Source organism: Asterias amurensis, chromosome 9 (assembly GCF_032118995.1).
Source record: "Asterias amurensis chromosome 9, ASM3211899v1".
Lineage (NCBI taxonomy): Eukaryota > Metazoa > Echinodermata > Asteroidea > Forcipulatida > Asteriidae > Asterias > Asterias amurensis.
The window spans coordinates 1,442,359-1,470,112 of record NC_092656.1 but is presented as its reverse complement, the minus strand read 5'-3'; the positions used below and the strand labels follow the sequence as shown (position 1 = coordinate 1,470,112).

At 38.1% G+C, this 27,754-nt stretch overlaps 2 protein-coding genes across 2 annotated transcripts in view; one reads left to right on the top strand and one right to left on the bottom strand.

Annotated features, from left to right (window-relative positions):
- The window catches only part of LOC139942021 (alpha-aminoadipic semialdehyde dehydrogenase-like), a 59,950-nt gene extending 37,025 nt beyond the window's left edge, over positions 1-22,925 (bottom strand). The window contains exons 1-13 of the mRNA XM_071938688.1: positions 22,715-22,925; positions 21,808-21,861; positions 20,094-20,159; positions 19,764-19,844; positions 18,559-18,682; positions 17,387-17,519; positions 16,901-16,945; positions 16,606-16,683; positions 14,968-15,025; positions 12,765-12,846; positions 7,864-7,958; positions 5,333-5,417; positions 4,673-4,779 (exon numbers count right to left, since the gene is read on the bottom strand). Coding sequence (XP_071794789.1) covers positions 4,673-4,779; positions 5,333-5,417; positions 7,864-7,958; positions 12,765-12,846; positions 14,968-15,025; positions 16,606-16,683; positions 16,901-16,945; positions 17,387-17,519; positions 18,559-18,682; positions 19,764-19,844; positions 20,094-20,159; positions 21,808-21,861; positions 22,715-22,912 — 1,206 coding nt within the window. The 5' untranslated portion in view covers positions 22,913-22,925. The remainder of the gene's footprint in view (positions 1-4,672; positions 4,780-5,332; positions 5,418-7,863; positions 7,959-12,764; positions 12,847-14,967; positions 15,026-16,605; positions 16,684-16,900; positions 16,946-17,386; positions 17,520-18,558; positions 18,683-19,763; positions 19,845-20,093; positions 20,160-21,807; positions 21,862-22,714) is intronic.
- Positions 22,926-23,368: 443 nt separating this feature from the next.
- Positions 23,369-27,151, top strand: LOC139941819 (transmembrane protein 234-like). The gene is made up of 4 exons (XM_071938440.1): positions 23,369-23,592; positions 23,814-23,880; positions 24,677-24,769; positions 26,152-27,151. The coding sequence occupies exons 1-4, from the start codon at positions 23,434-23,436 to the stop codon at positions 26,214-26,216; spliced, it is 384 nt and encodes a 127-aa protein (XP_071794541.1). The 5' UTR covers positions 23,369-23,433; the 3' UTR covers positions 26,217-27,151.
- The last annotated feature ends 603 nt before the right edge of the window (positions 27,152-27,754 follow it).

The window sequence follows — 27,754 nt, the reverse complement described above, 5'->3', positions numbered from 1 at the left end:
GCTTTTTTCATTTTGTTAAGGCCACAAAGAACATGGTACTGGTGATGCCTCTTTGGTCAACACATAAAGCAGTCTCTTGACGACCATACCCAGGGTTTGCGATTTCTAGAAAGAGCTGTGATTTTGGTCGATGGCAGTATGTGACATTCAAAGTGTTTACACACATGTACTTTGTTAACAATTTGACCAAAATAAGGGCTAAGAAATAAGTGAAGGGAGTAATGCGCAGGGGTATACAAGTAGGAAGGTATTCAGGACAAAGTTTGTTCTTAGAAATAGAATAACTTCCAAGTCTTGCTCTGCCTGTACATGTACATGCATACATCGCATAGAGGATCAAACTGTGGATTGGGTTTTCAGTCCCCTCTGATTGTGCGTCAATTTTCCCTGAAATGATTTTCTGGGGATTTCCTCCCTCATCTAAATGACCTAAAAAAGAGTATGAGTATCAAAGACCTCATGTGTATCAAAGACCTCATTCATTTTTTTAATTGATGAAGCTACAGGGGGGCTTTGATTGCTAATTGGCAGTAATTGAAGCCTTAGTAATAATCCCTTTGCCTAATAACTCCCTCTTGACCGGGTTCACAAGGTTTTTTGTTCTTTGGCTTCCCCCTCAACCGACCCCAACCCTTTCATTTGTCTGGTCACTGATGCCTTACTTTTATGTCATTACCAAGGAATCATTATTTTTATTTTTAGATGTATCGCCAAATTTTAGCCAGATTATGGTAAACTGTTATTAGAAAGCTTTTTGTTTATCAAGGAAATTGTAAACAGTCATTTTCTATACTATATATATATAGTTTGGTGGAGATTTATTGATGATATTTTCTCCATCTGATATTAACCATATCAACTCATTTCACCCTACCATAAAGTTCACTACCGAACAATCTCTCACCAGTGTGAACTTTCTAGATGTGACAATAACCAAGTCTCTTAATGGCCTTGTCACAGATGTTTACAGTAAACCCACCGACACCCACCAGTACCTTCTCTCCAATAGCTGTCACCCTAGTCACTGTAAGAAGGCAATTGCTTACAGTCAGGCCTTACGTATCAGGCGTATCTGTTCCACAGATACCCTGTACAAGAGGCGCTCATCAGAGCTAAGGAAACACCTTGTATCTAGGGGACACAGCGAACGTAGGGTCCAACTTGCTATCAACAGGGCTCTCAACGTACCTCGTCATACTCTGTTGACTAACACGGGAGCTAAAAAAGCTCCGACCAATAGAGTTGCTTTGGTCACCACCTTCCACCCCAAACTACCCAAACTTCCCTCAATTCTCAATAATAACATGCCTATACTTCACTCCTCCAGCAGGTTACACTCAGCAACCCCCGAGGTTCCCATGGTTGCATTCCGCCGCCCTAAGAACCTTGGTGACATACTAGTCGGGGCCAAACTTTCCCCAGGTACAGTCCAAACACAACCCCTGACAGATATACTGGGCTGTCACAAATGTACCCGTTCCAAATGCAGAACGTGTCTGCACATTAAGCCCTCACTCAAGGTGAAGAGTCATACCACTGGCTCTTCATACAACATCAAGACCGACTCTGAATGTAGCACGTCTAATGTAGTCTATGTCATATCATGTAAGAGATGTGGGCTACAATATGTGGGAGAGACTAAGACCAAACTTAGTCTTCGCTTTGCGAATCATGTCTCTTCCATAAAGACTAAGAAACCGTACCCAGTCTCTATCCACTTCAACAGCCCCAATCATAGTGTCATTGATGTTGAACTTCTGGTGAACGAAGCTTGCAATGGTGATGACACATACCGCAAGAGTAGAGAATCACACTGGATTCACCAACTCAAGACAGTAAAACCCTTTGGACTTAACATAAACACTGGTGTTAAATAACTTCTCATTACCCTCCACTTCACTTCGGCCTAAGAACCTCATATGTTGTATATATTCTGTACATAAAGTATAAATTAATCTTGTTTAAAGTTGTTTTTATAAATTCATCACTGTAACTATCTGATGTATAAGTAACCCCCCCCCCCTTTTTTTTTTTTTTTTTTTTTTTTTTTTCCACAGGTCCCTCATACCTATTTTTAAAATCATCATACCTTTGATCTTGCTATTCTTATTAATTGACCATTGTTAGTTGCATCATGATGCAACTTGCTCTCTAATCCTACCCTTTCATGTTTCCCTGCATTGTTGTCAAACAATACATTTACCACTTTTATGGTCAAGTAACCCATCCTTTCATTATAAACATCCTTTGTCCTCGCCACTTCACTCCTATTGGTTCATAGCCACCAATATTGTCTCTGAAATAGAAACTTTGATTGGTTGTTATTTTCCCGCTTCTTTCTGGATCCTTTCCTTAATCCCTTTCCCCCTCTCTTTTTCTATAAATGGATATGTATTTGTTTGTACTTGTTTTATGCCTCTGAAGAAGGTCCGGATTGGATCGAAAGCTAAGGCCATCTACCCTAAGTCGCCTGACACACAAGACCTGAAGGCCACTTGAAGGTGTGGGCTACAATTATATTTTCCAGAGGTCGTTACCACCTACTCCTAGGGCTGAAACAGGGTTACCCCTTTCACAGTCCATACGAATGTAGGCTTGGGTATCATCAATTCGAAGCCTGGCCGGTAGAGCAGAAAGCACTACCTCCCCAATTTTATGTAGCAAGTGTCACGTCCGGGATCCGAACCCACACCCTGCTGATCAAACACCAGTGCTTGAATCCGGTGCTCTTAACCGCTCGGCCATGACATGCCAATGATAAGTGATATTAGAAAGTTAATTGATGCAAATGAGTTTGCCAGAACCCATCGTTTCTTAGAGAGAAACCGCTCTTTCTTCAGTGCAGCATCTGAACAATCTTCCTCAACCTTTGCGCCAACTAGAACTCCTTTCAACTTTAAAATCGTCACTCAAAACTCATCTTTACAGTACTCGTGTATGTTGAAATATTTTTACTGTTTAATGCACCATGAGTATCTTTCCTTACGGACACCAGTGTCCTTTATTATTTTTATTATTATTATTATGATTTCTGCAATAAGTTTTGGATGAATTTAACATCAGCATCAAGACTTGGCAGTCAGTTCTTATAAATTGCTTATACATGTATCTCATCCATAACTTTATTGAACCATGCAGTGCATTCCCCTGCAATACCCAATGAGCTCTTAACAAATTCCAACAAAAGAAAATGTGGCAGCTGCTGTTAAAATTCCCTCATTAATATTCAACTGCCAGAAATTAAAGATGCATTAACCGATTCATGGTCGATTTGGCGATCAAAAACCTATTTGAATGTTTAATTGCTAGTTTTAAAAAGGGCAGTAAAGATATTAGCATTCATTTCATACTTGAGGAACAAAACAAGCATTAAAAGATGAGCGGCAATGTTGAAAATGAATATTAATAAAATGCTTGGCCAGCATTTTAATTCCCAGACTTATGATAAACTAAACTCGCATTGCAGTCATGTGTATTCATTATATCAATACACGCTACATACAGTGTGCGCTATATATGTCTGGTGAAATGCCAGTAGTCCATGAATTGTACATACATGTATACCCTCAGTCAATGCCCTTACACTCCCTACCTCATGGGTTACTTTAACAGTAGAACAATGATAGTTAGGACTTGTTGACTATAAACCAATATTTTTCTAGAGTTCCGTTTGACCAAATTAATATTCAGGTTTTTCTGACGGTTATTTTTTATCCGGGTAGTTTTTTTGTCTGGACTTCCTGTGTCATTCACTGTTACGTTAGGACACTGTGGTGTGTCATGGCCTAGCGGTTTTAAAAGCACCGCACTCAAGCTCTGCTGTTCAGCAGAGTGTGGGTTTGAGAGTCGTGACATCTGTGTCCTCAAAGCAAGACACTTAACACGGACAATGCATCTTAAATGTTAAAATCAGACCTTATAAAACCTATTACTGTTTTACTGGAAGACCAGAACCAAAATTAAACATTTAAAACTTGTACGCGTGCTGACAAATTTTATAAGAAAGGATTCAAGATTCATCTCTTTTTTCTTATTGGCAGATATGTTTCGATCCTTAAAGGTGTATGTACTTTTTGTAGGACAAAAAAAAAACTGTCCACAGATTTACACTAAACTTACACAGTTCGAAGATAATGATAGTAGAAAGCTTCCCTGAAAATATTACTTGATGAGGTGTTGTAGTTTTGGGGTAATGAGTAAAACAAAGTCATGAAAATAATTTTTGTCTCATGAGACCAAAATTATTTTAAGCATTTACAAACTTTTTTTTATTACATTGTTTTACTCATTTCTCAAAAACTACAGCACCTCAATAAGTAATATTTGAAGGGAAGCTGTCCACTTTCATTATCTTCAAATCCTGTAAGTTTAATGTAAATCTATGGACATTTTGAAAAAGTACCCAAATCCTTTAACACAATTGGAACATACTTACATGTACATGTATCAGACCGAAAGCCAAAGTTTGAACAGGATATTTTCTTGCTGCAGATTATACACAGTGAGGCAATGTTACTTATATTGAAAAAAACACAAGACCATTGGACTTGTCTGGTCACGACTCTACACGCCCAGGGCTAAAATCACTGGACTCCCGCCAATGGTCCGGTGTTGATTTCCCGCCCCGATGCATCCAAAAAAAATTCTGAAAAAGGGATGTGAAATCAGTTACCTTTCCTCCCACTTCTATCTTGCCTCCCTGGGCTACTGCATTCTTGATAGCGTTCTCATATATCTCAATGCCCTGTTGTGAATGCATCGGTCCATAGAGGGTACTTTCTGCAAGAAGAAAAGACATCTAATAATCCTCTAGGTCTAATATTTTATCATTTATGTTAAATCAGGATTTATAGCAACGGGGGTAGAGATTAGACAACATGTTGGGGCGGTAGGGGCAGGAGTGGAATCACAGTCTTAAAGATTTCAGTTCCTCAGTGGTCATCACTTTATACCGTAAGTATTGTAGGAGAAACAAAAAACAGCACTTCAAGGAAAACCACATATGGATTCTTAATATATTCTACTTTTAACAATATAAACCACAAGGGAATATAATATAATATAATCCGGAGGTCGTTGGTTCGAATCCCACTCTAGTCAATTCTTTGTTCAACCCCAAAAATCATATTCTATCTTTCTAACCACATTAATTTCAAAGCAAATGTTTTTTTAAAGACCAAAGTTCACGATCCAATGCAACATGTCCTTTTAAGAGTAGAAAAGTAGGATTTGAAACTGCATGGTGGAGGAGAGGTTTTCAGTGATGCCATGTGATACCGCAACACATGGTGTTACTGCAAACCTCTCTCAGTTAAGAGTATAGACAACTTACCATCTAGAGGGTCGCCAATTCTGACTTGACTGTATGCTGTCTTCAACTTCTCCAACACCTCATCGTATATCTTCTCATGCAGTATCTGAGAATTAAGATAATAATAATGAAGAATTATAATAATAATAATAATAATAATAATAACAGGATTTCTATAGCGCCATTCCATCTACAATCACGACCAAAATGCTTTAGCCACCAAAACATAACATTACATAAACCATTCACTGTAGCCTTCCCACTGACAATGTCATTCTCTCCCCCGTCCCCCACTCAACGTTGACTGGAACACAGAAGACCGTGAAATAAGAACCAACATTGAAAGGGGGCAAGGGGGGCCCAAAGAGATATGGCCAGGATTGTACATAGATCATGGCGCACAGCATCAAGAGGCAAAGAAAAACAGACTATAACTACAGGTTCAAATGGTGTAAAAGCCACTGTGTCAAGTGCAATTTCTGTCCAAATATTCAATAATGTTGGATGAAATGACATTTCAGATCCATGGTTTGTACATTTTCATGCAGAAAATTTCCAGTTCGTGCCTGAATTTTTATGTCCAAATGGCATTGAATTAGTGCAAAAATTCCTCTTTGGAATGTACAGACTCGATTAATTTTTGAGGTCCAATGCTTTCATATTTCTTATTTCGCTCTGAAAGAAAGAGTATCAAATTAAATAGCTTTTTATTGTGAGGTAGAGACATGTTAATTTTTTCGGCACTTTTTAGAACTATCTATTGAAATTTGAGTGAATCTCAAAACTTAATTTGAGCTTGAAACCCCTCTAAAAGGAAGAGTTAATTAAAATAAAGTGTTTTCAAGAAAAAAAGTAAAGCTACATAAAAGTACACGCAATATTTTTTTGTCATATTATTAGAGAGGTCTTGCAAAGGTACAATAAATACGAATCATCCACACTATTTGTATTCATATATTGCGCATAACCGCAACCGCCAGGTTTTGCATATTAACAACAGATACAGGAGCTCAAAAATCGAACACCATTTTTGACCTAGATTTAAAAACAATTCCCGGTTTTTGCTTTTATTCAGGGTGTCATTCATGATAAAGATGGAAATGTGTTTATCTTTTGTAAGCAAATTTGGGGGAAAATCTTTATTTTGCTGTTCTTGATGGAAAATTTCATGTGATACTCTGTGGGTTCAAAATTAACAGAAAAACAATAATCAATCTAGTTCTCCAAAGTAACTTTAACACATACACAAACTGTTTTTGTATTTTTGTTCTGCTCGCAAAATGTATTCCCAACATGTGTTGTACTTTGGCCTTGGCCTGACACATAACTCTTAAATTACGAAACAAAATCTGACACGTATCCGGATAAGTGTGTCGTATCTGTGTCTGTATCAATATCCGTACGCTTGCGAAACCTCTTTTATTTAGGTGCTCACTCCTCAGGGCGAGCAAGGCCAAGCTGTATAACAGATCACGATTGACCCAAAGATAACACTATCTTAGATATTGCTCTGCAGACCTGTCAGTAGAAGAATGAGGACTTTTGAGATGCCCTTCAGGTGTGATAAACTGCTATACATGTAGATCAGAATTCAGTACTACTAGACTGCACAACCTACAATAAATACTTGTATTGATACTGTTTCCTGGCTATGAGTTGGTCCAAGCAATTGTGGCGTGTCAATGCAAGTGGTCTTGTTCACCGGACCCAAGCCCGAGTGGTAAATTTTACTAGTCACCCAGGCTTACAATACATGTACATGTAGTTGCGATGAACCACAGCAGATACTTTTGACAAAATCTGTCACAACATTTTAACAATGAACTGTCATTATAAAAGAACTGATTTTATATTTAGATAATGTGGCGTGGAGTGGCCGAGTGGTCTTGTTCACCGGACCCAAGCTCTGGTGTTGTCAGCAGCAGAGCAGGGTTTCTAATCCTGGTCATGACACTTGTGCGGTTGAGCAAGGCACTAGACCGTAGTTGCTTCAAAAGAAGTTTTGATGGTAGTGCATTTCTGCTCTACAAGCCAGGCTCCTAGTGAAATGTTAGCAGTTTAACCTTTTGATAACCCCTTAGCTATAGATCCCAAGGAGCTTTTAGTAACAGCTTTTGGGTGAAGTAGTATAGATCAAAGAGCATGACAAAGAATTTTGTTTACCAGGCAGATACAAAAAAAATCTGAATTCAGATAAAAGTGTGACATTTCTCATCCCTGACGAATGACACTGTTTTTAACTCTGGTGTAGTGCAAATGCACCAAAGAAAAGGCTGTGTACACGTTCAACTGCAAATATGTCGACCAACTGGTCACCATTGAACTACCCCTGTGGCAACGATCACTATGTATTAGATATGTGTGTGTTGTGTGCTTCAGTCATTGTCAAGAGACCACGGATCGTGCAGGGGGTGATTATTATATTCCCAGCATAGCGAACTTTTACTTGGAACTGATGTAATCAAGAATGAACAACCAAACTCCCTTTTCAGAGTCCCGATATCCACCAAGAATAGAACTGCAAAAACTGTTATTAATTTTGTTGGTCTTACCAAGCGGCGTGTGGTCGTACAGCGCTGTCCCTGTGTACCGACGCTGGCAAACAAAGTGGCTGGGATTACTAAATTAAGGTCGGCGTCCTCAAGTACTGTGTGGAAGGAAATCAGAGTAGAGAGTACACATATCAATAAAGAAACAAAAGTCATTGTTGTCGGACAGACGACATCCACTGATAAAGTACATGTACAATGCATATTATGTGATGCGATCAAGCTATTACTCTTTGTAGGCACATAACACAATGTCCACAGATTTACATTAAATTTACAGTTTGAAGATAATAATGGTTAAGAGTACAAAAAGTACCCAGACCCTTTAAACCTGCCAAAACAAGCCAACAGGGACTGGCATTTTCAACAGCAAAAATCTGTTTTAACTTCAATGCCACAAAATATCCTATTTTGCCTTAGCAACTTCCATCTTGATAAACAACATCAAAAAGGGGTTAAAATTAGCATAAATATGAAAGAAACAAATCAATTTTAAACTCAATTATTTTAGTTTCAGACACCATTTCTTCAAACACCATTTATTTTAGTTTCATTCACTCCTGTGTCTTGGTGGTTCTACTTCCTAACTTTTGAACCAGAGGGTATCAACCTGAAATTTAACATGCTCTTTTTAAATGAAAAGTGACCTGGGTCGACAAACGACATATTTTGATCGCATCTCAGACTTTATTAATCAAAAGCCTCGAGTCCTAGGAGTTCAGTCCCTCCGACAGTAGTAAACCGGAGCTTGTTATGACCCACAAGTGAATTTTTTATATTTTCGCAATGAACCACGGGTGAACTGTTGGAATTTTTTTTTTTTTCACAAACTGTGCACAAACCTAAACAAAATGGAAACTTCGCTTCTTGAAATCACTAACTTAAGAACTTAACATAACAGCAGGAAACGTGGTAGTTTTTCTTTTTTAAAAGCACAGTTTGAGCAAAATTCAAGCTTGCCAACCCTCCACCCCCCCCCCCCCCTTCTGCTTATTGAATCCCTTTCACGCAGCTTCCACTTAAGGGCTTTTCAAGGCAGTAATCTGACCATCAAAATGCTTGCTTGGGAATGAAACTTGAGGGACAGGATTACCAAACTGTTATCTAGTCTCGCCTTTGGTTGCAAATTTCACTCACAAAACAGTCTTAAGGACCCTCGCTCCGTTTCAGTTTTACATATTTTTTCTTACCGTCTTTTATGTTTTGTCTTTTGGCCTTGTTTGTGCTTTCTTTTTCCAGGAATGGATCACAATCGTGACAAATGCGATTGACTGAAAAATGATGTTGTTAAATGATCCTGTGGTTGGGTTTATTAATATTTGATAATGCCTCAACGTGTGTTAAAAGTGCAACAAGTGTCTGAAAGTTTCATCAGAGCAGCAGTGGTGAAACTAGGGAAGGGGGAGGTTGGGCAATGAAAGTCTGCCCCCTGATCCCCTCCCCCTCCCCCCCCCAATTTGAAATCTAGAACTTTGGGATTGTACATTTCCAGATTAAAATGTTACATTTCATATGCTTACTGCGACAGTTTAACAAAAAATAGTTATTTTTCCATCTACATGAAGACAATGTAAGTGTTTTAAAACCAGATTATTTTTTTAATTTGAGTAATTACCAATAGTGTCCAGTGCCTTTAAGGAATGAAATGCTAACACAAAGCTGTTTGTATAAACAGCACCTGTGGCATAGTCATCCTTCAGAATCTAAATCCCATGAAAGTTTAAGACAGTAAGACAACTCAAAAGCCCTTCATCCAAAGTTATTATCCTAGAATATTAAGAGTGCCATTTTGTGTCATCTATGACAAATAAATGGCAGAAAGCTGAGGATTATGTTTCACCCTGAAGGAAACTTCATAAATATATCAGTCACACTTTTCTTTGTTATGGTGGCATAGAAAGTTGTAAACTAAGATAAGAAACAGCGGGGCTTTGTAGCTGTAATCTAACATGAAATGTTGAACTCTAACCCACGCACGAGCTGGCTGTCACATCGCAAGTGGCGCCGGGTTTACTATTGTGATGTGGCAGCCAGCAGGCTAGCTTGGCAGTATCTGGGTTAGAGTTCATAATTCCATGTACGGCCCCAGGCGTGCTATGTAAATAATGACAGTCCCCCTTAGTTTGAAGCTACGATTGTGTGAATTCAGTGTAAGAAGTAAGTTTTGCAAGAGTTCATAATTCCATGTACGGCCCCTGGCGCGCGGTGTTAATAATGACAGTCCCCTTTAGTTTGAAGCTACGATGCTGTGAATTTATTACAAGGAGAAACTTTTGCAAGGATTATTGGCTCTGAGAAGAGTCTCGTTTTCTTCTCATCAAATCAACAACTCTCCTTTTGTGAAAGGGAATTTCAACTGACTATACCTGAGAGAATTTATAACTAAAAATTAAGTTTTCAAGAAATTTGTGTGGGTTTTTTGTTTCAGTGCTTTAAGGGTAGACAATGGTGGAAGGGAAAAGGAGGTAGGATCAAAAAGCTTAATGCTGTTTCGCTGCATTGGTACATGTATTTAGGATTCTCCCACAGATTTACATGAAGATGCAGTTAACACAAAACTAAAACATATTCCAATTTTTTTATTTTTTTTTGCAAACTATCAGCAAATTTGCGGAATAAACCATCTTATAACGAACACTCAACAATATCTGCTGTTAAAGGTATGTCAATCCCATGTAGTCTCTCTTTAAAATTGGAGAGAAAAAAAACAGAAACACAGAGAGTAACACCGGTTCAAACAGGCGCTCCAGAGTTGCACCAAGCCTAATTACTTGATGAAAATGTTTGAAACAGTTAGGAGCAACTGGATGAATTGCAACCGGACACACCGACTGTTGCAGTCGTTTGGAAAGACCCTTGAGTAGAATCATTACTTTGTAATGTAACAATGCTTTCATCCAAAAAGATGCATAAATACAATACAATACATCACACAAAAACACAATACACTTGGGTCAACCTAGAGTCGCTCCTAATCTATTTTGATTCCTTGCGCCTCTGAAGCGCCACTGGTGTGCTTTTCTGAGCCAGGTGTAAATAGTCCGCGTGCCATGGCCCCCACTTTAAATCCAACATTTATTTTGAGCAGCATCCAGAATATCTTACAATGACGGCTCTTAATAATATTTACACAGTAGTAAAGGACATGCTCCTATACATGTACTTATCTCTTTTTAATATTATTCATTGGCTGCTAAATTTAACAAACAATAGATTTCTCTCATGGTAAACTGAGTAATAAAATAAACATGAACCTGCACAATTTGTGGGGCACTATCCAAAGGCAATAAACTTACTGTAGTACTGATTCACTAGCAAAGTCAAAAGTAGTTGGAATGTCACCAGAGGGTTGCGATGAACAATATGGGGTACTCTAGCCCTATATAGGACTCTTCCTCTATACACAGATACAGAGTCCTAACTATTAAGGCCCGTTTTGGGGGCGGAAAATTTTCAAAGCTTCATAACTCAAGTCTTAGCTGCAGCAAGCCACTAATTTCAACAGATTCACATTCCATGGCAGCATACATTTTTCTGCGGTGGATTTTGATCGTCATATATTCCTTACAAATCCGTAATTTTCATGAAATAATGCAGCTCCCAACGTAAACAAATTCCCGTTTTGATCGTTTTCTCTCATTGTTGTGTTATGAAGCTTTGAAAATTTTCCGCCCCAGAAATGGACCCTGATATCCAGGACATCAATGTAGTATAATACGAAAGTGTAAGGCCGCCAGGGCTAGGGGGTACTTTTGACAAAACTTGTCACAACAGATTTTCAACAGTCATTATCACAAAAGTTGTCTCTGTATTGACAATGTGGCGTGTTATTGTCGAGCGGTGTAGTTCAACGGACCCAAGCTCTGGTGTTGTCAGCAGTTGAGTGTGGGGTCAATACCCAGTCAAGACACTTGTGCCCCCTTATGAAAGGCACTAAACCATAATTACTTCTTTAAAAGTGGGGCAGGTAGTGTATTCTCAGTCTACAAGCCAGGCTCCTAGTGGATAATACCCATGCCTACATCCAGACTGTGAAGGGGGTCCCCCTGTTACAGCCCCAGGGGTAGGTGGAAACTTGCACCGGCCTGGTAAAAGTTTATTTGGATCGACAGCCCGAAACAACTAAGTGTAGCCCTCGAATTGAAGTGCCCCTCCAGCCTTGTGAGGTAAGGGGATATCACAATGATAACAGGTACTCCCTACAGGTACAGGTCTTTTTAAAAGCTCCCTACCCCTCCCATAAGGTCCAAGCTATAGTTATTACTAGCCTCAAGGTTTGTGCTTCGCCAACCCCCATGAGCCAAAGCACCGGATACAGGGGATATTGCCTTAGGGTCTAGGTCTCGCTAGCCCCCCACTCTGCGTACAGTGGGACATACTTCCATTGTGCGGACTCTTATGTGAATTGAAATCTTACATCCAGAAAGATGAACAGCTCTATGAAATCTCCCTATGAAATCTCATAGAGCTGGTCATCTTTCTGCTATCAGTTCTGGCTGTTTTCAAGGTTTAAAAAAAAGAAAAAAAACCTGGATTTATCATTTGATTTTTCTAAACTTCATTTTTGGTTTGGATAAATCAATGATCTTTTTAAAAATCAAACGTAAGAACTTAATTCACAGAGAGTCTGTACAGTGGAAGCCTAAACTCATTTTCATTGTGACACAAATTTGAATCAACTCGCACTACTGCCTTTATTCAATGTCAGTCCATGCATGTTATTTTTGGTCCTTTTGGAAAAAGTTATACGTTTTATTGGGCAGAAGGGATGACCTACATGAACACGCAGTATAGGATTTAATAGACTTTTCAGGTCCTATTAATGATAAAAAAAAATATTTATCCAAAGAAAAAAATCGGAAAACAGACTAAAGTAGAAAGAATAGCATGCCTGTGTCACTTACCTATGATTGCATTGTTTCCACCAAGTTCCAGGATGCAACGCCCAAATCTTCCTTGCACTATTGTCCCAACCTTCTGCCCAACCTGTCATTTTAAAAACACAATCAAGAAATAAGTAATATGTTTATATTCTCACTTAATTTACACAGGAGAAAAAAAACAGTCAGAAAATATGAACAAAAAAATCAGTTATAAACTTTAAGGAAAAAGGAATACGTTTAAAACTAATGCAGTACAAACTTTTGGTTATAAGTACAGCAGCTTTCGATAGAGCAAAGTATATTGAGAAATTTTTCACTTCGTAGTTATGTGGTTATGGATATGAGTTTTCATCCCCAGAAATTTGAAATTTAAAAGCGTTACTGACAGAAACTTCTCTCAGATTTTGTATTCCAATTACAAATTAGTTTTCCGCGTGGACATAAGCGCTCCAGGTTTTGGCAAAATCGCAACCACCTTTTAAAACAAAGTTTTCACGAGCTAGTTTTCTTGTAACCATCTATGTTATTCAAATGGGATTTTAAAAACAATCAAACAAATAAAAAAATACTAAAGGTAATCTTTCCCTTAAACATTCATTGATTACAAACAAACACTTTGCTGCCTGTGCATAATTATTTTTTTAATGCATGAGAATTGCTTCCAGGTGTGCAAACACTTCAGAGGCGACAGAGATAAATTTGCAACGACAAAGCTTCCTATAAGGGGAGAATAATTAGGAATTTGTAAGCTAATGAAACAATTGCCAACAGGCTATTTGGAGGAACGTTACAGAATTGGTAAGAAACAAAAGTTGCGTAGATCACAGATTTACATATAACTTACACGGTCTAATGATGATAATAGTTGAATATTTTTGTCTGAAATGTCATATTTGATGAGAAATAAATAATCTAACTTCGCGTTTATCGCTCAGTGAGCGTTTTAATCATTTTTGTTTTGGCATCGATGCAAAGCTTAATTTGTAATTGGTTTTTCACTACTCTCTTGTGACCAAAAAGGCCGATCGATCTCAAACTTCTACAGGTTTGTCAGTTTATGTACTTGTATATGGTGGCTTACATAAAGTGCAAACACTGCCAGCTCCTGTTTTTTTAGCAAAAACCAGTTCTGTAATGTTCCCTTAAAGAGGATAAGACGCAGTTTTATCTGTGTATCTAGTAAAAGCTTCAGTGGATCAAAAGTGCAGGGTTATTCACATAAAAAAAATTGAAAACATTGGGAAAAAAACAGGTGCAAAACTAAAAAAAAATTAACAAAGTGTATATTTTTATCAAGGTCCAAAACTATTAAATGAATTACTGTACGATATTAAATCTGCTCAATCCCTCAAAGTTTTCAAATCACTCTTTAACATGTTTAATAAACATCTTATTATAATAATACTTAATCAGTTATTATTCGTTACACCTAAGTTACTTGTGCAAAATACATGTTTTATAATGGTAACAGTCATTTTCCTATGGGGTGGGTAGGGGGAGGGGCTAAGGCGATAATATTGCTACCATTTTGGGGGTAGTGGGAATCTTGAAACATGTTTTCTTGGATGTGTTACATTTTACGCGGTGCTAAGCTTGAAACTGCAACTCTGCAAATAAAGGCAGTGGACACTATTGGTAATTACTCAAAATAATTATCATCATAAAACCTCACTTGGTAATGAGTAATGGGGAGAGGTTGATAGTATAAAACAATGTGAGAAACGGCTCCCTCTGAAGTGACGTAGTTTTTGAGCAAGAAGTAATTTTCCACGAATTTGATTTCGAGACCTCAAGTTTAGAATTTGAGGTCTCGAAATCAAGCATCAGAAAGCACACAACTTCGTGTGACAAGGGTGTTTTTTTCTTTCATTACTATCTCGCAACTTCGACGACCGATTGAGCTAAAATTTTCACAGGTTTGTTATTTTATGCATATGTTGAGATACACCAACTGTGAAGACTAGTCTTTGACATTTACCAATAGTGTCCACTGGCTTTAAGTCACTGTAAGCGGTTTTCAACCTCTTATAGGATTCTGTAAAGGTTTTACCTCTACATTACTGAATAATTTGGTTTAAAATATGGGATACGAGCCAGGGACCAAGGAGGTTAAAGGCAAGGAAAGAAACCACAGAGCCAACCTGAAAGCATGATAGATGCTTAAGACATTGTGGCATCCAGAAGAGGAGATGGAGGGTCCGTTTGTAAACTTTGAAATACTTACAGCAGTGCTTCCAGTGAATGAAACAATAGGAACAGATTCATCTTGACCCATTGCGCCTCTAAGGATGAAAAACAAGAAGTGAACAGAATCAAAAAATATTCAAACTCGGCCATTTCTTTCTTGGATACTGAGACAACAGGGTTGAATGGTCTTGGATTTGAATTAGAATATATGTTTTCAAAGCTCTTACAAGAGCCAAATGAGAAGAGAAAAAAAAACAATGAAGAAATTTCAGTTTCAGATGTGGGAGGAAAACCCCAGAGAATTATTCCAGGGAAAACCCACGCAGTAAAGTAGGGACTTAAAACCCAATCCACATAGTGCCCCCAGTGGGATTTGAACCAAGGTTCCAAAGGTGGAAGGCGAGACAAGAACCCACTACGCCAACCTGACCACAACTTATCCACAGTTTCTCCTTAATCCATGTACTCAGATGAACAGTCATCTCATAACACATTCACTTTTAGAGAACTACCCTACTGTTTTAATTATATCATGAGAAATGTCAGACGAATTATGTGATTTTTCATAGTTTTAACCTGAGGGGTATCTCTTCTCAGAGTTTTCGAACCATCCATCAGACAGGCTAAGAGGGATTTCGGGCTGATCAGGGCCATGTTTCACGGCTGTGCTTACTGCCAAATTATGTGCTTATGGTCACTAATCCTGCTTACTTTGCAAGTGCCGTGCTTCTGCGCTGGCTGTGTAAGCAAAGAATGCCTAGTATTAAGCAAAAGCACAAGCAACAGATCCCTTGAAATACGCTTTACATAAGGCCTGAATTCCATGCTTTAGTTAACGCTGAAACCTTGGTAACAATAAACAAAGCCATGATATTCGACCTTCATGGCTTTCAATGTTTGACCTGCAAACTCCAGCACTTTTTTTGTTAGGAATCGAATTTGGTTTTCTTTACAGATTTGGAAAAACAAAAAAACAAAAATAATTGAGAGTAACAACTACACAGTAAACTGTTTTTCTGGTGAGTTTTTAAGAAATATGAATTTGAATTCATATTCATATACACAACACATGTCCAGGGGGAATGTGGAAAAATGAAAAACCATTTCACAATGCTTCAAAAACGTTGCCTTAATCCATCAGTCCTTGCCAGGAGCAATTGGCTTTCCTTTGAACATCCTGTTTTGAATAAATGAACACACTTATTTGGCTTTTAAATGTAATTTTTTCTTGTCGTAAACAATTTCTGCATTTAAAATCATTATTTTTCACCAAAGTTGAATGTCCTGGATGAAATGGTGGTACTACATTTGTCCGTGCATTATGTAACTCAATATTTCAACAGGCCCATCACAGGGCCTACATGTACACTCGCAAGACCATCAACCTTTGATGTTTTGGTAACATTCCAGGGCTCAAATTTAGAAGAAAAATCTAACAGACTGCAGGGCTTGTAGCCAAGGCTTCTAACTCAAAATGTCAAGTCTGTGTACAAAAGTTTATGAAGACTCAATGACCTCAAATCTAATTAACTTTCCTTTGTTCAATCTAATTAACTCTAGTTAACTTTCCTTTGTTCAACCCAAGTTATATTTGGAATGTTCATTATTTTGGCAACGATACACGTTGATCATCTTCAAAAATTTAAAATTGGTCTCAAAGAATAAAAACTGTTACCCTATGTCTGCTCCACCACACATTAAGGTCATAACTGCTGGGTGGACTTTGTTCTCTGCAAGGACGGATTGAATCACCCTGAAATAAATAACAAAATAATAACTGTTATGATTCAGTTATCATGGTTACAGGATTCTACATAATCGCTACGGATTTTCAAAAACACAACCACTTTAAAAGTTTTTACTTTCACAGGTTAGTTTTATTGGAAATCTCCATTGAAACAACTGAACTGTTCAAAAATCCAGAGGTATACTTAAGCACTTGTTCTCTACTTCTTGGATATTTGACTTACTTTGTGACAGCAATTCCACAGAGGGGTGTAGTTGGGGCAGGTTTCCTGGGGAAAAAAAACACACAAGAACAGTCTTGAGATGAAAATTGCATAATAATAAAGGACAATGTACACTTTGATCAGCTTCAAATGGAGACGATTTATTGGCCCGCTTATCAGCTAGTGTCTCATCAACTCGTCCGATATTCTGCCTACATGTACGTGTGATAACTACGTGTAATTTTGGCCCCAGCCTGATGTGTGCAATGCCATGCCACACATCGTCCAGGCATTGATCGATTTACTTGCGATGAGTTTGTGATGTGAAACGCCGCACCAGGTTTTATGTCTGATTTAAAGTAACTCGATGCCTGCCCAATTTCTGAAAAATTACCTGACGGCCACAAGGAGTGCCGTGAGGCCCGGCCTAAAATTCCTAGAAACCCATCGAAAGCTAGTTGTCACTGAGGTATTAGTGGTTAGCAACTTCAATTTTTGATTCCTTACCACATGCAAGTGTTGCCACAAACCATGGTTATTGCAGCGTTCCAACCAAACACGGCAGTTGGGAAATTGAAGGCAGTGATAATACCCGTAAGGCCAAGGGGATTCCACTGTTCAAGAAGGACGTGACCTGGGCCTGAAGAGAGAACAGAAAAGTTACACAATTGCATATGAAAATTACCCAAACATAAGGAATGTTAGATGAATTACATGATCAACCACGGAGTCATTTCCTTTCATTTCTTCTGGTCGAAAGCCAAGGACTCTCAGAAAAGCAAACTTAATCACTGTACTAGCCAGAGAAGACACTAAAGGCCGGTTTATAGTCAGACGCGCGATGGTCGGGCGATGGACATCTTGACGCGCGATCATAAAAAAAAACAGTTTTTAGGCCTCAGCCTTAGGATTGTGCGTCAACATTTCCATCGCGCAACCATCGCGCAGCCGACTATAAACCGGCCTCAAGGGAGGAAATTTCCATTTTAGATGTTGGAGGAAAACCCCAGTAAAACAGTCATGTAGGGACTGAAAACCCAATCCACATAGAGGTCCTAGAGGTTGAAGTCGAGGAAAGATACCACTACACAAACCCTAACACCAACCTGACCAAAAGAAGTTGCTCAATCATTTTAATTAGCAGATCAGTTCAGAGTTGTTTTCCTTTAATTTGTTCTCGTTTTTATTCCAATGTTCTCAAATTAATCTAAATGTTGAAATGTCACTCAGAAGCTCATTTTAGTGGTTTAAAATGTTGAAACGAGTTTCTTCAGGAATCACATTAAAGACACTGGACACTATTGGTAATTGTCAAAGACTAGTCTTCACAGTTGGTGTATCTCAACATATGCACAAAATAACAGACCTGTGAAAATTGGAGCTCAATCGGTCGTCGAAGTTGCGAGATATTAATGAAAGAAAAAACACCCTTGTCGCACCATGGTCACACGAGTTGTGTGCTTTCAGATGCTTGATTTTGAGACCTCAAATTCTAAATCTGAGGTCTCAAATCAAATTTGTGGAAAATTACTACGTTCTCGAAAACTACGTCACTTCAGAGGGAGCTATTTCTCACAATGTTTTATACTATCAAACTCTCCCCATACTCTCTCCATACCAATAGTGTCCACTGCCTTTAATAACAATTACTCTTTATTGACTTTCAAAAGTATTCTTACGTTCAGATGGAAGGACACGTCCACTAAACATACGGGACAATCCAACAGCAAAGTCGCACACGTCGATAAACTCTTGAATCTCACCACCACCCTCAGCAACGATCTTCCCAACCTCAAGAGACAGCTACATGTATTGAAAAAAAAAAAAAAATGTTTATTGCATACAACTTGGGTTTCTATATGGCGCACAAACCCTAGCAGCTAGATCAAGGCAAAGGCTTGAATTTAGGGAAATATCAAGAAGACCACAGGTCTTGTAGGTTGTTTATTTCACAAAACTGTAGAGAGAGTGTAATGAGAAAGAACTTTCTACAGTTTAAGATCAAGATGTTAACTGTTTTTATTTTAACAAGTACTACAAGAATATCTCATGAGGGGAATATCCAGAAGACCAGAGGGCTTGTAGGTTTCTAGCATTTATTTCACAAAACTGTCAAGAGAAAGTAATGAGAAAGAACTTTCTACAGTTTAAGATGCAGATGTTAACTGTTTAATAATTTTTAACTCATTAATTTTGTCTTATTGTATTTTCAACAAAATTGAAAGAAATTCACCAATTAAAAGGTATTGAAAGATTTTAATACACAATGAGGTTTTTTAAGTCAATTGAAAAAAGACAAGACCACCGGACTTCTCCAATCTGAGTTTACTGGCCAGAGGCCAATATCACTGGCCTCAGACCTATGATCCAGCGGGTTTTTTTTTTTAGCCCTGAAGGCATTTTATAACATTATCTCCATTCAACTCTGTCATGAGCCCTGTGTACTCATACTGCAATCACAAGTTAGGTAGTTTTGTAGTTTTTCCCAGTTGCAAAACTCACAGTGCGTTGAACATTCTTGATCTACACTGCACAGTTCCACCTTTCTAGAGGAGGGAGGGTGGGGGGTTGGAGGTGTGTGGGGGGGGGGGGGGCTGTTGGGCGTTCAGTTCACAGGGTTGTGGTGGTTTTCAAAACTGGGAACAAAATTCTACACTGTACACAGTCTGCCACATGATCTAACATGGGAGAGCATGAGTGTCAACACAGCCAACACACATCTGCTAAAATGGAACCTTTCCAGCCATCTGTTTATTGTACCAGGTGGAGCCTATTGATGTCTGGCAGGCACTCTGGGTAGCTCTGTGCTTTCCAGCAATCCATACCCCACCCCCTCCCCCACCACCAATTAAAGGTCACAGTTATAGGTCAGAGATTTACTTACAAGTTGTCCGATGGCAGACTTCTTTTTCCTGAGGGCATCTCCGATCTGACGCACAATTTCACCTCTTAAAGGCGCAGGCATCTTTTTGGAGAAAAACAGAAAAGTAAACCAACTCTTCTCATTACTTCTTTAGTTATTAATAAAGGAATAAAAAGTTGTCAATGCATACATCTTTCATGAACAAAATGCCCAGGCCTGCATTAAATTTAATTATCCAGGCTCGCTCTAATTTCTTAAGATAAACAGTTTAAAAATGCTAATATCATCTGGATTTTACACCATCAACTGCAGTGTTTATAAACTGATTTGCCCAATGAATTGTCAACTCACATCAGCCCATGAAGAATACGCCTCTTTAGAGTTCTCCACTGCCTCATGGTATTCAGCCACTGTACCCTGTAAAGAACAACGTGTATCATTAGTGGTATGTTCAGTGTAAAACAAACCATCACTGAAGAAAATTTAAAGGGCAACCACTGTTTTAATTAATTACAAGCTGTCACAGAATAAAGAATTAAGTGCTGTAGCCAGGTTTGCCCTTATTTTTGTAGTGACCGATCAACATGACCAGCTAGCATGTCCTTTTCACTAGTCCACCAGCTTTTTCACAAGTCCATACTTCATATTACAGGGTCTACATGTATGTACCTTTTGTAGGACAACAAACACAATGTCCACAGATTTACACTAAACTTACACAGTTTGAAGATAATGAGAGTAGAAAGCTTCCCTGAAAATATTACTTGCTGAGGTGCTGTAGTTTTTGAGAAATGAGTAAAACAATGTCATGAAAATAATTTTGGCTTCAGTGATCATGAGACGAAAATTGTTTTAGCATGTAAAAGCGTATTTTCATGACATTGTTTTACTCAGTTCTCAAAAACTACAGCACCTCAGCAACTAATATTTTAAAGTACGCTTTCTACTATCATTATCTTCAAACGGTGTAAGTTTAATGTAAAACTGTGGACATTGTGTTTTGTGTTACAAAAAGTACCCAGACCCTTTAAATAAGGATGCTATGCAACACTGAACTACAATCATCATATCACATCAGGAATATAGGTAAGATTCGCAAGTACTTGGACAAAAGTGCCACTGAAAAGGTCATTCACGCATTTGTTACTTCTCGTCTTGACAACGGCAATGCTCTTCTCTACAGTCTTCCTAACAACCAGATTTCCCGACTTCAACGGCTCCAAAATACTGCTGCTCGCATTGTGACACTGTCTAGAAAATCCTGTTCTATCACCCCCATTCTAAAACAACTACACTGGCTCCCTATCTCTCAACGAATCATCTTCAAGCTGATGCTCATTGTCCACAAAGCTCTAAATGGCAAGGCTCCCCACTATATTTCTGAACTGCTTCAAGTTTACACTCCTTCAAGGAATCTTCGATCAAGTTCCATGCTTCTCCTCATTGAACCCAAGTCTCGACACTCATGGGGTGACAGGTCTTTTTCTGTAGCCGCGCCACGCATCTGGAACTCTCTACCACTTAATCTTCGATCTTGTCTTTGTACCGCAAAATTCAAGTCTCTTCTCAAAACTTATCTTATGTCACAGGTTTTCAATGACTAATTTTGTTGTGTCTGTTTTTCTTTGTGTTGTGTTTTTGTTTTGTTTTGTTTTGGTTTACTGCGCCTTGAACACCCAGCAGGGTGGATATGTGCGCATTACAAGTCTTATTATTATTATTATTATTATTAATGTAGCCAGCCAGACGACAAGGAGAATGCCGAGTAAAACATTGCATCAGTGTCATAAACTGGAGCTCAATCGCACACTTTTCTTACACTTTTCACAGCATCCATGGAATTGACTCCGTGTGCTTCTCTTGCAATGATACAAGCAAAATAAAGTAATACAGGACATTAAGTCCAGGCTTTTCGCACAAATTTTGCCTGAAGACATCCAGAGGCAACGCAAATTAAGTCAAATGTGTCGTCGCCCCTCCCCCCCCCCCCCCCGCCCCTCTTTGTTTTAAGAATGAAATTCCAGACCAACAATAACAAAGTTGAGAAAATATGACGATAACTGACCTGCCTCACGGTTGCAATTGGTTCTCCATTGATTGGGCTGTAAGAGGTCACCAGCTTAGAAAGAAACATAAGAACATGAACATGAAGTTAAACCAAGGTAATTAAATTGTACTATTTTTGACAACAAGAATTTACCCGACGTGTACAACAGGATGTGTTATAGGCTATTGTATAAAAGGCATTTTGCAACTTGCGTTACAAAGATTATAATTTTCATTAAAAATATCTATCAAATTTTAATAAATATGTTTTAATAATTTTATTATTAAATAATTACAAGACAAAATAACTTATAAGACAATAATCAAAATGACAAAAAAATATACAATTAATATAATAAAAAAAACAGCAAGCACAACATACAACTGGCACTGTTTACCAGGGGGGAAAAAAAGGTTCTAAGACCTAATCATAAATACTGTGGCCCAGGGTCTTATTTTTCAATGCTATTATTGTATTAATTACACTTACAAACAAGTTACAGGCTCTACATGAAACAGAAAATGTTGTTGTTCAAAAATAAATAATTTTATGTTTATACACGAAGCGCGGATTGGGTATCTTTTCTTCCCAGGACAAACGTGTGCAGATGATTCCACACATTTATCCTGGGAAAACAATCTGCGCACGGTCGGGGGACAATCGGCATATCGGCATGAGCGGTAAAAGAGCGTTAGTTGAGAAAATTCACACGCAAAATTTACTTGATCATTACTCAAAATCTGTGATACCTATGTGAACGATTCCAAGTATAGTGCTATCTGCAACTTCTGAAGTATTAGATCCGTAAGTTTCATGATGCGGAGAGTTTCAGATGATTTTGCGAAAGGTTTTGATATCAGTGGTGCTGGGGCCAAGGATACAGAGTGGATTGGACCGATTTATGTGGGGCTAGTCTTCCTCTTACCTCCCCTTTTCCACCCCATGCTCCTGACCCCGTAAAGGCTCCTGCATTTTCAGCTTCGATACCAAGTTCTTGTAAGAAAGGGTATTTCCCACTTTCCACCAGCAAACCAGAGTTAAACCTCGTCTGCAGTGCTACCGATGAGTTTGCATGTAAAAAACGGGTACTTCTTTGGAAGACGTGTCTAATGAGGGCCGCCATCTTGCACACGGTTGCACAGGTCAACCAAAAAAGAAAGATCGTAGAACCAATGTGTTTGCAGGATGCCATACAACTCGTCCGTTGACTGACTCGGCCTATGTCGGCCAAGCGCGAGGCGCACTGTCCTCAAGGACGACTTGCCTGACCCTATTGTCTATAAGGTGGCTCCGAACAGACATTAGATTTTTATGACAATTTTAAAAGGAACGGCGTTTTTTGCTGTGAAAGTATCTTGTTAATATAGTTATTTTGTTGTTTAGCAAAACTTGCGGAAGTGATGTTACAACCACCGCCGGAATGAGAATAACGCGTCGATCTCGGCCGTAATTGACAACACGAGATGGCTTGCTGCAGCCACCGTATACATGATATTTTACCGAATGTGCTCTGCATCGGATGTCAGATAAATTTTGGAGAAACGATGAGGGCGCACTCCTAAATTGCTCTTTAAATAACAACAAGACACCAAGAAACATGTGTTGGATGGAAAGTTCGTATTAGCGATAGTTTCGGCGGCAATAATGATGTGGGAATCTGTCTGGTTGATTGTGGTTGCCTTGTTATGGGGTTCAACAAACCCTCTAATGAGGAAGGGAGGAAAGGGTATCGAAGACGTCAAACGGAAGAGTAAGCTTGCACAGTTTTTCGCTGAAGTGAAATTTCTGTTGTTGAACTGGAAGGTGAGGAAACTTTTCACATGTTTGAGTTTGACCTCCAATGTTTTATTATAAATTTGTTTATTTTATTTTTATTCAAAGGTTTGTATTTTTTGTTTGTTAAAAGTTTGTGTTGGAAGGGTTTGTCCTAAACTAGTTGCGATATGATTTGAATGATACATTTTGCGTGTGTATAAAGATAAACGTTTTATTAACCAATCGTACAATTTATTTTTGATTTGCAGTACATTCTGCCTTTCCTTGTGAACCAGTCAGGCTCAGTGTTGTTTTATATCACACTTGCCTCAGCAGGTCAGTATGAGTCCACTTCTTTACATTGTCTTGATTTTTAAATGAATTTAATGAGGCATTTAGTTTGCCATAACATTATAAATACACACAATAGACCGATCCATTAGGATCAACCCCATTGCGTATTGACAAATCACAAATAATGAAGATAATGAAGGTCCAACATAAGGTCTGACATGCCTGCGCGTATCTTGGTGTGGCAGCAGAGTTGTGCAGAAAAGCTTTGATGAGCCCAACGTGTTCTTGCTCACACATGCGTCGTGGGCGGAGCCTACTGGATCGGTCTATTGCTTGAACGACAATGTGTCTTCAGATTCTGCAAACTTACAAACTGCCTGTCCAATGCTCAAACGATTCTAGCTATGCTTGTAATCCAAGCAGTGCAGCAAAATCCTTATTTATTGGAGACACCAGTCTTACTTCATCAGCAGAAGTCCCACTTATTAGACCCAATGGCATCACAATAATTCTCATAAAGCCTTGATGCAGTTGCACTAGTTGCGATAGCCTAACCCTCCTCCCGACGGCGTAAGCACACAAACTTGCTATAAACCTGAAAAAACTTTTGTTCATCAAAAATAGGTTACCAACCAGAATACCATACAGTTACCACTGCTGCGACTGGTACCCCCATCCAGGTCATTTCTTGCTTAGCCAAGAAACTTGCTTTGCAGAATTTGTATTGGTGCAAAGCAGTGCTTTAAACCTTTACGCCATTTTATTTCAATATATTGGTAACCTCCTCTTTTTTTTATTCCTGTGTGTATATTTTGAGTGTTCCTTTTTAACTTTTCAGAGTTGTCCCTGGCCGTGCCTTTAACAAATGCTCTGACTTTCCTCTTTACAACACTGATGGGAAGGATTTTGGGAGAAGACATTGGTGGAAAAGGTAATACAATTATTTGCTTGTTCAGACTATCCACAACTTGTTTAGAAATTCCCTCCTTGTCCTGTCATATTCATCCAATCCATATTACTTTGAATCCTTTCTCAAATTAGTTGATCCCATTTAAAGGATTCGGGTACTTTTTCAAAATGTCCTCAGATTTACATTAAACTTACAGGGTTTGAAGATAATAATAGTGGAAAGCTTCCCTTCAAATATTACGAACTGAGGTTGTGTAGTTTTTGAGAAATGAGTAAAACAAGTCACAAAATAATTTTTGTCTCAGCAAGACGAAAATTATTTTAGCATGTAAACCCCATTAACCAGTTATGAAACCATAGCATAACTGGTTAATACGATTTTACATGCTAAAACTGAGACGAAAATTATTTGTTTTGCTCATTTCTCAAAAACTACAGTACCTCAGTAAGTAAAATTTCAAGGGAAGCTTTCTACTATCATAATCTTCAACCTGTGTTTAAAGTTTAATGTAAATCTGTGGACATTGTGGTTAGGCCTGGGCGAATTATTCGAATATCCGGTTAATGGCGAATAGGTTTTCCTATCCGTAACCGCGAATGCCTTTTTTTTCTTAACCGGATATCCGCATAGGGCGCGAATACCTTTTTACAAACCGGATAATTCTGTAATTACAACCGAGTAACCGGATATTCTTTAATATCCGAATATCCGCGGACGTCGGGCGACAACTGATATGAATGTTTTGTCTGAATCCTTATGAAACTTCTATTAAGACAGCATAAAACAGCATATATTAAGTATTTAACTATGCTCACCTCCGTGAAGAGTTAAAACAATGACATTTCTGACGTAATTTGTTCAAAGATTACAAAAGTTTTCCTTCACGTAGAGTCAATCACGATCAAAAGAAAAAGCAAATCGCCATCTTTAAATTAGATCCGGTCATTTTTATGAATGAACCGAGTGACACTGTCTAAAACTAATATCAATCCGCCCATAAGATCTCATTCACAAACGAACAGCGCCCTCTAGCGGCAAAAAAAATATTTTTAATTTTTTTTTAATTTTTTTTTTTTAAATAGCGCCTTCTAGCGGCAAAAAAACTATTCGAATATCCGGTTAATTTCGGATAGTTGGCCAGCGGTATCCGAATAACAAAATTTCACTATTCGCCCAGCACTAATTGTGGTTCGTGTTAGGAAAAAGTACATAGACCCTTTAGTTCAATGTGTTAACTGTCTAATGAAGGAAAGATTTATCCTGCTTGTTGAGAAAAACAAAATAAGTTTTTCGTCTCTATCATCAAGAGCTGGATTTGAAAAGTATTATAATTAATTTAAAATTAAAATTATTTGCCTCTGATGACAGAAAGTTTTTATATTTTTTGTTTTCTCACTTGACAGAAACTTATTTTGGAATGCTTCTGGTGGTTGCTGGTGTCACTCTTTGTGTGTTTGGTAAAACGTGACAGAGGATCTCAAAAGCTGGTAGCTGTACATACATGGTTGGACTTATATGCAATTTTTTCAAACAGATGTAATTTTAGAATACATGCAAGGTTTAAATATCACACTGGACCACAGGCTTGAGGATTGGAATTTTGTTTTTACAAACCGTTCAGTACCCTGGTGCAGTCAACTTGAACAAGTGTCCTAGTGACACTACACTCAATGTATATAAATATAAGTTTAAAGGGAACGTACACGTTTGGTTATTGCCCAAAACAAATATTAACTTAAAAACTGACATGGTAATGAGCATTGGAGAGCTGTTGATAGTATAAAACATTGTGGGAAACAATTCCCTCTGAAGTAACGTAGTTTTTGAGAAAGAGGTTTTTTCTCACTTAAATAATTAAAGACTTCTAGCTAGAAGTCTTTTATTCCTATCTGAAAGCACACAATCTAGTCCAACAAGGCTGTTTTTCTTTCATTATTTTCGTGCAACTTCGATGACCAATTGAGCCCAAATTTTCACAGGCTTGTTATTTTATGGTTATAATATTATGGGATGCACCAAGTGAAAACGCTGATCTTTGACAGTTACCAAAAGTGTACCGTGGTTTTAAAGCTTTTATGTACACATGTATGTTCTTTGAAGTACTTTTCTGTAATATATTATTACACTAAGTATCTGTTTTTAACTATTTTATAGTAATATATCTACTGATGCCGTTTTGTTGCTCCCATCTGCTCTAATGTATCCTTAATGGCTTGCACGGCATCTCCAGCTCAAGCAAAATGCTACCCATTTATCTTGTTCTTACTGATAATTATTTATCCTTGGCATACTCTGATTTTAGAACACTGTCATTGGTCTATTATGTGGTATGAGATTTTGTGAAGTTGAAATATCTGTTGAATGCTAACAAAAGTCAATGAATAAAACAATGTTACATTTAAATAGTTTGAATTTGTCTCGATTTTTAATTATGTGTCACTGAACTTTAAATTATAGTCGCCAGATATCTGGAAACACTACACCAACTGTGCTGCATTCCCAGCTCAGAGCCCCCCCCCCCCCAGTGATGATATTGAAAACAATCAGGAGTTGATTTTTTAACTTATTAGGTTTTTCAAATTAATGCTTTCACTTTGCAAACTTAGTTTGTTTCTTTTACATGGTCAAATGATCCCCCATAATAGATTGCCAAAAAGTTTGTTTTAATCATACAAAATGGTATTTTGATTATTCTATATCTCTTGTTCAAATGCCCCCCCCCCCCCAAAAAAAAAAAAAAAAAAAAAACTTTGCAAACTTGTTTATTTGGACACAGTCAATAACTCAGAATTATATTTTCCTTTGTCACCAATACAGCAGTTGGACCCCTTATTACCGTTCATTTGATCCAAGTTTTTGGAATGTAGCCAACAACATAAAATATGCCAACAAGCATCTTCTTCTTTTGAGTACTATCCTCAAGAGGAGATTTTCGTACAGAGGATATTCCTCTGTACAGCATATGGGCAAGCATGTACAAAAATACACATTTTGAAAACTTTAGAG

Excerpts from the sequence above, each read along its gene's own strand:
- LOC139941819 (XM_071938440.1), top strand. The coding sequence starts at position 23,434 with ATGATGTGGGAATCTGTCTGGTTGATTGTGGTTGCCTTGTTATGGGGT. Across the intron at positions 23,593-23,813 it reads TTCTGTTGTTGAACTGGAAG|TACATTCTGCCTTTCCTTGT; the intron begins GTGAGGAAACTT and ends TTTGATTTGCAG. Across the intron at positions 24,770-26,151 it reads AGAAGACATTGGTGGAAAAG|AAACTTATTTTGGAATGCTT; the intron begins GTAATACAATTA and ends CTCACTTGACAG.